Source organism: Papilio xuthus, unplaced genomic scaffold (assembly GCF_000836235.2).
Source record: "Papilio xuthus unplaced genomic scaffold, Pxut_1.1 DF829567.1, whole genome shotgun sequence".
In the NCBI taxonomy this organism is placed as follows: Eukaryota; Metazoa; Arthropoda; class Insecta; order Lepidoptera; family Papilionidae; genus Papilio; species Papilio xuthus.
Genome location: NW_013529082.1, coordinates 870,705 through 883,530, shown reverse-complemented (window position 1 = coordinate 883,530; position 12,826 = coordinate 870,705). Strand labels below are relative to the sequence as shown.

Genomic DNA, 12,826 nt, shown 5'->3' with positions numbered 1-12,826 from the left:
ATTACAAAATATCAACGTATTACAATCATCTTGTACATAAGTAAAAAACACATTTAGATATAGTTAAAAATATCTGTATCTGTAAGAATATCTGTAAATCTGCCACTAATTTATATATAAAAAAGAATTAGATAAATTAGGCATAAATATTTATGTAAGAAAATCATCATATCCCTGTCCTTGTCCCACTCACGTAGAGGGTACGAGTTTAAGTCCACTAATCAATCTATCTTTGTCATCTCAGTCGTCTTCTATATCATGTCAAGTAATCCATCCATCTCTTTCTAAGCGTACCACTACTAGTAAACCTTCTACAATAATAATTAGAAATTAGAATACGTTACATCCTAAATAATCATATAAATAATTTAAATGTAGTTTTCATAGATAACTATATAGCTAGTTTATTGAACAATTAAACATAAAGAAAGAATTCAAATAGATTTTGTTCCATAATTCTATCCCAATTACAAGCTTTGTATGAGGGAGAAAGAGCATAAGGAAAATGTATCTAATGTTACCAGTTAAGAGATTTGAAAAAATAACTTTTTAATTATAAATCGTAATTGTTAAACATAAAAAGGTCATAAACTTTTTCTATGGACATAAATTATTAGAATAAAATAAGTGAGATTTATTATGAGCCAGTTATATTCAAAAACCTCGTATTTATTTTAAAAAATCATATTTAGGTGTTGTATTTATCTATGTTTAATAGCAAAAAATGCTTTTAATAAAAATTATATATTATAATTTTTTTAATTAACATGCAAAATGAATGTTATTTGTGTTATTGCTCCTAAAATAAAATTACTTAATCAAATTTATATGTATTTTTAATTTATGTATTAAAATATAAATAAATAAAAACCCAATTTTAAATAAATTATGCTTTATTCTCAATATTTATACAGATAATGAAACAAAATGGAGTAACATTTCTTAATTCAAAATCAAAGTCTTAAAATTATTACAAAAAAAATCATCACGTGATTTCCGGTAGTCATTTTAATTACAATTTGTAGTTTCAATTTAATAAAAAAAATTAATAGATTCGTTAATTAAATCATACAAAATTTTTAACGAATAATAATAATTTTTAGCGAAAATACATATTATATGTACATATTTTTTACATTTATGAATAGATAGAAAATAGCTTGTAGGAATAAGCTTCGACGTGTTATATTCCTAACAAATAAAGGACAAGTTTTGAAAATCGGCAAGTAAAGCTTAATCACTCTCTATAATATTACAGACCTACAAAAATCTTCGCCTTGACAGTAATTTACAAAATGGCGGTCCTTAAATAACACACGCACGCTTTTCGCATTATTAGTTTATATCTCTATTTTTTTAGGCAAATAATAATAAATTTCGAATTAATCAAGGATTTAAGTAGAAAAATACTTTTGTTGTATTGTTTTTTTACATAATATTTTTTTTTAATTTTTATTATTGCATTTCTTTTAGTTGCGTGAATTATGTACAATAGTTAAGTGCTTGAAGTAAGAACATCGCTACATTGCGCCTCTGTTGTGCGTTCATATGGGCTACACAAATCACAGATTATAAAAAAAGGAAAAAAAAACGAAATATACAACTTGTTTCTTTTTTTTTTAATAATCAATTAACGAAAAGAAAAAATGTTTGTAATAAAACCCGATTCAAATAAATGTTATTTTTAGAGAAAAAAAATATATCTCTAAATTTAAACCCGCATAAGAGTTAGCGCCCAAAATATATTATTTTTATCTTCACTTAACACTTACATTGTAATTATATAATCTGTTGACTTTGCATCATGGCAACATTTATAAATACAAATGACATTTACAACAGAATATACGCACCCACTTTCCAAAACGTTTACCTAAAACCAACAGATAAAATGTATTAATTTTTACACTAAACTCAGAAATTTACATGTAATACTAAAAAAATTACACACTTCACTCTTAAAGAGTGTAATGTGTAATTTTATTTTTTGTGTACACAAATGCGTGTTCAATATGTGTACGTTAGCGGATCTAGGAGGGACTAAAGAGGTCGAGCCTTCCAAATATCAATCCTGTATGCACCATTAAGTGTATAGTATACAGCTATCGCCCGCAACTCCGTCTGCGCGGTATAAAAAAAAAATTAATAAGTATCCTAGACGTTTTTCAAGACTATGTATTACATTCTTCCAGCGAGATCCGTTTAGCCGTTCTAGAGATACCAAACAAACATCCATCCATCCAAACTTTCGCTTTTATAAAATTAGTAAGATTTATACGTGTAAAAGTGTACGTGTGTAAGTGTACGGGAATGTGTGTACAAGTGCGTGTACATACGTGTGCGAGGCGAGGGGTGCGTGTGCCTCAGCAGTGTATGCGCGGACACGGCTGAAGGCGAAGGGCGGGAACTTGTTAGGTGTGAGGTCGAACTGTGTCCACTGGTCACGCCGCGAAGACACCGCGTAGTGCCGCCATGACAGTTGCCAGTTGCGTCGTGAGCGCACGTTGTGCAGTTCCAACTCCTGAACAATTACACAGCGAATACACATTATTGTGTATAATAAATACACAAATGCATCGCAGTTTACACACGGTCACTCAAATCAACTTTCATGTATAACTGTCGTGTAACGTGATAATTATTTTTAGGCATAATTAGTTAGAATCATTTGGCGCAAAATGACGTGCTTTCGTTACCAAGTCAAATGTCAGAATGATTAGTGAGGGGACATAAACGTTGACATTTTAGTAAGGCTAGTGTTGCGCCAGTACACCGGCACACTGTCGGATTTTCTCCCAGACACTTTAAATGAATTAAACAAACGAATGCCATAGCTAATTTTTTAGGGTTCCCATTTCATTACTGTAAGACAAAATGTGTAATGGCTCCATTTAAAATATACTATAAATTATTATGCTTGTGTACTGACCAGATGGAATATCTGTTCGTGATGTTCGAGTGTCTCCTTCCTGCGCGAACGGAAGCGCGTGTTGCTCGCGTGCGCCGGCTTCTTCTCGCTGCTCACCTTTTTTATAACTATCACAACCTAAATAAAGTACAATGATTATAAAAGGAAAAAAAGAGAGTCGGTGGCTCAGGAGTTAAACACTTGACTTGTAATCTGCAGGTTTTGGGTTTGAATCCCTTCATGTACCAATGTGTTTTTCGATTTACATATGTAAATTTATGCGACATTCTTATGGTGAAGGAAAACATCATTATGACACATAATGTGTGAAGAAACTCAAAGATGTAGAAAGTCAACCCGCACTGGGCCAGCGTGGTTGACTATGACCTAGTCACCTCTAACTTAAGGTAGGCTACGATCCCCTCAGGGGGACGTATAGTGAGCTGAGAATGATGATGATGATGATGATGAAATAAAAGAAAATTAAACAACCAGAAGGTTAATTACTAACTAATTGATGACTAATTGATTACAAATTGATTCCTCAACAATTAATTTTAACTGCATTATAAGTGCTTCCGGGTAATGTGTACATAAACACGTATACATCAAAATACATATATTAGTGTAAATGTGTACAGATGTTATATGTAAATGTTAACATGTTTGGATACGGATATAGATGAAGGATACGGATTCGGTTTATCTACCTTAAGGATACCTAACAAGTTGCACATTATAACATAATAAAATTGCAAAGACCTTATCCCCGACGAGCCTGTAATGTCCGGGCATGATGCCGAGGCTGGGCTTTGCTGCGCGGTGCTTCAGCTGGCCCACACATGACGCCGGCTCCTCTGCCGTCGTCCACATCAGCACCACACCGTCAGGGAAGAACCTTTACACCATTCAGATACTTTAACACTAGCAGTTGCTCGAGGAAAAAATCTAGTAATAAATATAGTCTTTATCACCAGGGGATTGTGTAGCTTCTCGACAATGGAAACAATGGCTCCGAGTTTTCGGAGCCTATTCAATATAAAGAATCAAATCGCGTTTTAATATTAATATAGATATCAGTCTGATATATTCAAAATCGTTAAATGATTTAAGCAATACTTTATTTGTTAATGTCTCACAGTAACACTCCACTAAGGGACGCCCTTAGTGGCACATACCGACTTCATACATACCTAAGGTACCTATAGTAATCGACGAGATACCAAGGCCGATAGGACTGGTCCTGATAGGAGTTCTCTCCATGACGTAGGTACGTGGTCTTGCTGATGTAGCAGCCGTGAAGGTGGATACGAGGTCTGTCTATATACATCTGACGCCAGGATGTGAACCCGTGTCCACGAGGGACCCCACATTCTATACCCCAAGTCCTGAAATGTCATCACCAAGCTCAGAACATCGCACATAACGTTGGGCAGAACACAATTTTTATTGTGGAGAGGCGCACTACTAACTTGACACACAACAGCCGCCAAATGTCAGGCTCTCTAGCTGCAAGGTAGAGACCACGACAGGTTGCCGATATCCTCTCCAGTGTGACAGCATCCAGGTCTGCGCTGACCGCCCAGCGCAGCACCAGTTGTACCACCTCGTACGGCAGCCATGATATGTGACCACCCTGACACAAACCAAAATAACAAACTATAATAATAACAGAAATCAACAAACATATTGTAATTCCATGACAAACAGGAGAAAAATATGAGTCGAATAACACTTCACTCTTCAATATTGTTCGAGAAACATAGGCTACAGGTTACAACAAAATCTACAGACCAAAAATCTTACGTCTTACTAATATTATAAATTCGAATATTTAAATGGATGTTTGTTTGAAGGTACCTCCTAAAACAGCTCAATGGATATATATGAAATATGGCAAACATATAGACATCTAGAAGAACACCTAGACTACTAATTATTTATTTTTAAGTTCCGCGCGAACGAATTCGCAAGCGATCACTAGTATATTCTAAACAGAGAACTTTCCAGAAGGAAAATATAAAACGAGAAAAAGCAAAAAATTCTTACCCTTGTAGTGAACTCCGGTTGGCAGAGTGTTCCCTTCCTTGCAAGAATCCTCTGCAGCCGAGTCACGAGGTCCTCACCTTCTATCATTTCATCATCACTATCTACATCCTCCACTTCTCTTACTTCTTCCACTTTCAGTTCCTCTGTAAAGTAGTAAGTAATATTAAAAACAGTAAAAACTCTTTGTATAACATTGGTTGAAACCATAAGTAACAGAAAGGCTAACTGCATTATAGACAATACTATCTTACTAATATTATAAAGGCAAATATTTGGATGTATGGATGGATTAATGGATATTTTAAGGAAATTTGCCACAGATAGAACATAATCTGGAGACATAGGCTACTTATTAAGTTTTTTATTTGTTCCGCGCGGACGGAGTCGCGGGCGACAGCTAGTATTAGTAATAAAGATAATAGAGATGTTACAATTGGAAGCTTGAAATGGGATCACAATTTATTTGAGCATCCTCTAAACAAAAGCTCATGTTTTAAACACTACAATATTTTGATTATTTAACTTCATACAAAGTGTAAAATTGAAAAAAATTAAAAACGTAATTTTTTTTAATTTTACACTAAATACACACCAATAGGAGTATCAGCTCTATGATCAGTGCTCTCATAAAGTCTAGTCTCGACATCAGGACAAATCTGCATTGACCGTTTGTAATGTTGGATGGCTTCATACAGTTTTCCGCTCCTCTCCAATTCCACACCACGGAGGAAAAGCTGCTTTGCCTGGTAACATATACAACAAAGTTAATAATATTGCAATTACATACTTAAATTAACCCTAAAATAATAGATTTGTGGCATTTTTTTTATTGCCTCACCACATCTTAGAACAAGTTTCTTACTTAGCCTAGAACTTATTCCGAATGATTCATGATCATCAGCACACTAGATGACCCCATTAAGAGGCTCAGAGCCTACTCTAAGTTAGGGGTGACTAGACCTGTCAACCATGCTGACCCAGTGCGGGTTGGTTGAATTCAAATTAAAAAAAATTGCAAACATTTGAATACTATTATTATAACTTGTCAATATGTATATATGAATAACCTTTTCTTCATCACTAACAGGTTCTTCAGGTTCCAATTTTGTCTGTTGTCGAGGTGGTTCTCTGTGCGGTGAGGGAGTAGCCTCTAATTCACGCTGCCACTGCTGTCTAAATGCTGCCAACTCATCTTCACCTTCAGTTACCTGAAAAAATATAAGCAATATCATTATAATTATTAGTCAATTATTTTTTACAGCAAGCTGTACTAACTTGAGGATTAACATGTAAATATTTATCAAATTCATTTAAAAAGACATTAAACATTGTGTAAATGGGGAAGTTATAGGGCATCAAAAGAGGGAATTAATTAAATAAAATGAGATAACTCTAGAAGGTTGAATATTAAAAAATAAAATTACCTGAACATTGGCTAAACTCAATTTCTCCAAAGCATCACGGGTTTTTAATAGCTTATTGGTAAGAGAGGAAGAAGAATCTTCCTGCTCATCACTGGAGGTAGATGCCTACAAATTTATATACAATCTAGTAATAAACTTTATAATTTTAGGTAATTTACTACAGTATTTTACAAAAAAAAAACTATAAAACTAACTAAATAAAAAATAAGAAAACTTGTCAGTCTTTACAACATGCAGATACCGTGCTTAGTATCATCCAAAATATTGTGAACTTTATGTGCAATTTATTGACTTCTAACTTAAATGTTCTCACCATTTATAATAAATCTCAAATGTAAATTATATTTAGGTTATTAAATGGTAGTGTGTTGTTTATTAATCCATCATTCGGAGCATTTCTTTTACTTAAATTATAAAAAATAGGACATCTATTTCTTGATAACAAATAGACAATTGTCAACAACCTGTCAATGTCAAACTGACAAACCTGAGAAACTGTCAACCTGACACTGTCATATTAAGAACGCAAAACAACTTTTGCATCGTTAGGTTTAAAAAAATATTTCTTCAACAATTTTAATTTCTCCTTCTCCACAATTTAGCTAATCAAAGTAGTTGAACAACTAAAATTGTTAGAAATGGCTTCAGCAGTAGAAAAGAATATTGACAACTTAGGTATGCATGCTTCTTCTTCTTTTCAGGAATATGAAGCCACTGATGGGTAGGGGCTTCCCCAAAGATCGCCACGATGATCATGTTATACATGAATATTTAGAGTTACTTTTCACCTGTTGCTGGTAATATTAACTTGCAGTTAATAATTTATAATAGCAATGTAGTAGGACAACAATAATTTAGTTTACAAGACATTTATCTGACTTGCATTCATAGAATAGCGTGATCTTGGCAGAGGATGTCCTATAACAGAATGAGTTGATTAAGTAATTTATGTTACTGATATAGATAACATTTATGCAAGGAAACTTGCTTTTACCACGAAATCAGCTTATACGTCTTTACGCTATTAAATATTATTCTAGGTTCTAAAGAAAAAATACTAAGTAGACAATTTCTAAGGAAACTTTTCATGGTTTCTGCAAGCCACCCAATGATATTTCAACATTTTCGTAGCCACGCAGAAATAATAGTAGAACGACACCGTCAAATCATAGAAGGAGGAAAAGATGTTATCCATCCCTATAGTAAGTTCAGGTAAAGTATAGTAAATCTTAACCGTCATCATAAACTTAAAAAAAACCAGACGAATTGAGAACCTACTCCTTTTTAAGTTGGTTAAAAGTGAAAACGTTTTGAACCATGGCGTGTTACGCTATTTCCATGGAACTGAGAATAATACGAGATTCAATTTATTTTGAATTTTTAGTTTATTTTGGTGCAGTTTCATGATCGTGATAAACATTAGCCACATGGTCAGCTCGTCCTTCCGACTATGCTATATCCTGGAGACAGAAGAAGGCCCTACACTTCATGTCGTAGATTCCATATTACTTGGTCTACATGTTGTATGTTTTATCGACATGTGTATTAATTTCAAAATGGGTTACCGAAATGTCGAGAAAAATATCGTGGTGAATCGAAGCAGAATTATTTGGTGAGTGATTTATTAAAATAACGCGTACATGTTGAGCGCTGATATTATTAAAATTATATATTTTAAATACAAAAACAGCAATATATTTTTACAAAATTTAATAAATAAAATTAATTTGTCACGGAAAAATACTTCAAAATACATTTTCTTTCCACATCTAAATTTTCCATTAGTTTCAACAGTAATACGTTAATACTGTGGGTTTTCAATGTGAAAAACAAAAATTATTATTTCTGTTATTCTTCATTTTTTTTTAAGGCTATGCGTTGGAATTTTTTTCTTTTCGATCACTGATTTCCAATAGGGGCTGGTTCAAACCTCGCGCCTCGGCACGTTGAGTACGATCTTCTTCTAATCGCTTCTTCCTAGCGTCCTTCAATTCTATGCCTTTCGAAATGGCTTGTCGAATCCGCTGATCTAATAATCGCGTCTGTCTAGCTTCATCCGATTGTAATCTTCGCGAAATAGCGTGTCGTTGGCAATCTTTTTGTAGACGTTGCACTCTAGACACATGAGATTCTCGACGCCTTCGCAACGATTGACTGAGTCTTTGTAACTCTAAACGTTCATTCCTCTCTGGGCTTCGTTCCATTGATCTACGCAAGGCTTGCCTTACACGACAATCTGTCAGTCGTTTTTCTCTAGCCTCTTGAGTCTCATTTGCTCGTCTTAATCTTTCTATCTTCGCTCTCTTAGAATATGATGAAAGTTTTGACTTTCTTCTAGGCATGATATTGATGTTAATGCAGTAAAGTGCAAAATAAGAAAAAATCTATTTCAAAATTAGTACTTCATAAAAATTAAATACAGGTTAATTTCAATGTAAAATGCAAAGGACGTAATAACTGAAATGCAACAGAATAAAATAAAAATAGGTAAGAACTAGCGGATCTCTCTTACCACTGAGGTCAACACTGGAAAATCAAGATAGTGTTCTAGAAAAATGGGTTTCTAGGTTAATGGTACCTTATTTTAATCATAACATTTTGGTTCATTCTAAAAATCATCTCACGTTGGGAGGGACAGTTCCGCTGTCAGGCAGTCCCGCAATAGCAAAAAATAATTGGTTTTAACCATACCTCAACCACTATGTTGTATTTATGTCGAATTTATAAAACTATGGGTTGGATACGGATTTTTGGTTAATATAAAAATCAACTTATATCGTTAATAACACGGACTCCAAATGATAACATGATTTTTACTAATAAAATAAAATTGAACATAAGCGTTCATTACACAAAAAACATAAAAATGTATCACCAAATTCCATTTAACTTCATAATCAGTATAATAACATCGTATGACTAATTAATTAGTGCAATAAAAAAATAATGAAATAAATCATTCTAGTAAATAGTAAAATGCAAACAAGTTTAATTGTCATATCAATGTCAATGTCAATCGTCCATAAATCAATGACAACTGACATGAGCAACAAATAATTCGGTACAGCTGTGTTGCCTTATCACAATCCTTAAAATTGTTTCAATACCATTTTTATTAAATTGATTGCCTGGTAAATAAAAAATTATAAATTTTGAATTTCTTGTAAATGGGCATTATTTACGGGGCTGGTTCGTGGTGGACTTCGTGTCGTGCGTGCCGCTGGCATACGTGCTCCTACATATGGAGCTGACCGGCTACCGCTACCTTCTACTCGGCCACCTGATGGCGATGCTCCGAGTGCTGCGGATCGCCACCGTCGTTCTCAACTTGAAGCCTTTTATGCTGGTGGCTATGACATAGTATTAGTAGATTTTATATTTCTCAATTGAAAAAATATCGCCTAAAATATGTTATTTTTTTTCTTTATGTACTTATAGTTGTTCACGGAATCGTACATATGGCACCGCACGGTGCGGCACACGCTGCTCTTCCTTATATCAGTGCACTGGACTAACTGCATTATTTACATCCTGCCTGCTCTCGGCTATTACTGTAAGAACTGCTTTATGATTACTGCTGTTTAATTTTGTCACAAGTGGGTCGCGTGCGGATTTAACCCATACGGAGAATAATACTAGAAATAGATAGGAAAGATATAAAAACCATGCTCTCATACTTTTTTCAAATTAGGGACGGGCAAGATGCCCAGGCAGTACACGCTGTTCCTCAACAGCACGAGCGGCGACCTGTCGACCTATTCTCCCGGCATGCGCTACAACAAGGCGCTCTTCATAACCCTGAGCGCGTTAGTCGGTTAGACAACAATTTTTTAAGAATATGTATTAAACGAAGAATTTTTAAGGTTGCGCTGGATGTGAAGTCTCGCATTTGCAGAACTTCAGTGCTCTTAGAGTGGCAAGTGTTCTCGGGTGTCAGATTTCTTAACATTAGACGAAGCTTTACTCGTTTCTCTTCTCCAAAAGTTTATTTCCATTTAAAGTTTAAAATTGCAGCTACCTTAAAATATGGTAACTTTTCAGGAGTCGATCCTTCAATGCTCAAAGTTTCAACAGTTGAAGAATTTGTCTGCTATTCCCTTATTGTATTTTACGGAGCAATGTTCATGGTGTACACGATAAGTAAGTCAAGCTTATACTTACACGCTTCCTTCCTTCCCCCTTTCTGTCAACCATGAGAGCCTTACACGCTTATGATACTTAATTTAATTTCTGGAAGAAATGCCCAATGGTTGTGCCTAAACATACTTTCCTCCTGTTTATACCAAATGTTTTAAACTATTGCAGTTTTCCTGTTGAAAATATATATGACATACTACAACTCTGCAACGCGTTACCATGGACTTCTCAGTCAGATGGAGGTGATGAGGTCTTCGTGATACTACTTCTAAACATCGCCTCATAATGATGTATTTTAAAACATCATTTTCGTTGTTCTCTAACTCTTCGTTTAGGCATTTATTGCCTTTGCAGGCTAAAATGCAAAAAATTAAGAAGTGGATAGGATGAGGCTCGTGCCTCCAAAACTTTTAATTCTATCCCGACACGATATTTGGCAAGCTTATGCTCCCTTTCCATCTATTTACTAAAATGTTTACCGCAACGAAATGTCTATTCGCCATGCTACTTTATTTCATTTTAACTAATTTTTTATTAGGCTTATATGCAACACAAACAGCTCCCAGCTCAACTGAAGACACGACTAAGAGAGTTCTACAGGTACAGATACCAGGAGCAGTACTACAAGGAGGACGATACGCTAGAATGTTTATCAGGTTATTTTTCGCGATTTAATGAAATTGTAGTATAGATGTGTTGGGGACTATTCAAATAAAATTATAGCAATGTTGCCACATTTTGTCACAACAAATTAGTAAATTTTCTTTTCGGAAATCACTATCAACGAGCTGGCATTTCCGCTTCGAAGAGAATGGTTGGTAAAGTATATGGTCGTTGGTTCCGGTTACCAGTATAATTTGATTAAAACTTCCCGGGCTTTTTGTGTTAAATAAAATTCCAGCTCCTAGTCTCTTTTGGAGAGTAGCTCTATTAAAACTATCACAGCTTTACAATTAAAATTTATATTCAGTTTAGAACCTTTAACCTATCTAAATGCATCTGTCGATTTATAACAAGTTGTTTTATTACTGAGCAGATCAATTACGTCACGAGATAATTCTGCACACGTGCTACAAGTTGGTGAATCGCCTGCCGCTGCTGGAGGGGCTGCCGGCGAGTGTGGTGGGCGCGGTGATGGGCTGCCTCAAGCCCGAGGTGTACTTGCCCAATGATCTGGTGATGCGCGCGGGTGACAACGGGGATTGCATGTACTTTATAGCTAATGGAACGGTCGCTGTTTACTCCTTGAAGGGAGTTGAGGTTACTTGATATTTATAAAGTTTATTTTTATAAGATTCGGTCATTCAGGAACGAATCTGGAGCGAAATATCAAGAATTAACTCAATGAATGCATATATAAGACTGTGTGTATCCACATCCAGGTTTCCTCCCATCCCTTACTCCCTGTCTTTCAGTACATATATCTGGAGTCTGTTTGATCATTAATCATCTGAACCCCTTCCTGTTATCTCCATTCTATAAAGATTTGCCACCTAGAAGATGGTGACCACTTTGGCGAGGTGGCACTACTGATGGCGGACAGCAAGCGCGTAGCTACCGTCGTGTCAGTGGAGATCACGCAGGTGTACCGGCTCGACGCTGTTAACTTTCGGTATTATTGTGCATAGCAATTTAGATAATGAAACAACTAGATCCAACAATGGACTCTTATATCCTATCAACCATAAACTTTTAACATATTTCTGAGTCTCCTATGTACAAAATTGTATGTTTTCAACTAAAAATTTACAGGGTTTTAAACATTATTCGTATTTTACTTTAAAATGAACATAGCTAATTTAATTACATTAAAATAAAACCATTGTGCAAATGTCAAAATTGTGGGATGCAATTTAAGGCTGATTTTACATTTCACAGACAAATAGTAAAGACAAACCAATTGCTGTACAATCGGTTGCAAGAGCTGGCAGCTCAACGGATGCATGAGACGGTGGTATTGGACGATGAGTTCCGTAGACAGCGGGAGAAGCGTGTGGAACTTGATGCATCTGGTACCACATTACTCAGCTAACACATTCATGACAACAAAATAATTAAAAATATATTTTTTTCTTTCTTTCTTCCTTTATGTCAGGAAAAAATGTCTAATTTATATGTCTAATATTTATAAAAACATATGAAATTAACTGCTTTTATAGCAGTTATTTTCATATGTTTTTGATCTATTCTTGTATAATGTGAGCAAACACCTTAACCGTTTAACATAAAGTATTTACAGAGTTATTTTTAAGTAAGAAAAATATGGACACAAGAATGTTGTCTTTTGATTAATTAAGAAGTTTATGTA

The 12,826-nt window shown here is 34.8% G+C and overlaps 2 protein-coding genes across 2 annotated transcripts; one reads left to right on the top strand and one right to left on the bottom strand.

Moving 5' to 3' along the window:
- Positions 1-1,449: 1,449 nt before the first annotated feature.
- LOC106117761 (F-box only protein 9) lies at positions 1,450-6,839 on the bottom strand. The gene is made up of 11 exons (XM_013312186.1): positions 6,695-6,839; positions 6,382-6,486; positions 6,025-6,165; positions 5,550-5,700; positions 4,958-5,100; positions 4,381-4,544; positions 4,102-4,296; positions 3,671-3,806; positions 2,930-3,046; positions 2,337-2,521; positions 1,450-1,873 (listed from the first exon to the last, which is right to left on the bottom strand). Exons 1-11 carry the CDS (start codon positions 6,695-6,697, stop codon positions 1,870-1,872), a joined length of 1,344 nt encoding a protein of 447 aa, XP_013167640.1. The 5' UTR covers positions 6,698-6,839; the 3' UTR covers positions 1,450-1,869.
- Positions 6,840-6,921: 82 nt separating this feature from the next.
- On the top strand, positions 6,922-12,770 carry LOC106117754 (potassium/sodium hyperpolarization-activated cyclic nucleotide-gated channel 1). Its single transcript, XM_013312173.1, has 12 exons — positions 6,922-7,056; positions 7,422-7,593; positions 7,766-7,993; positions 9,553-9,727; positions 9,820-9,934; positions 10,073-10,195; positions 10,423-10,521; positions 10,687-10,760; positions 11,057-11,174; positions 11,555-11,778; positions 12,003-12,130; positions 12,397-12,770. Exons 1-12 carry the CDS (start codon positions 7,020-7,022, stop codon positions 12,548-12,550), a joined length of 1,647 nt encoding a protein of 548 aa, XP_013167627.1. The 5' UTR covers positions 6,922-7,019; the 3' UTR covers positions 12,551-12,770.
- The last annotated feature ends 56 nt before the right edge of the window (positions 12,771-12,826 follow it).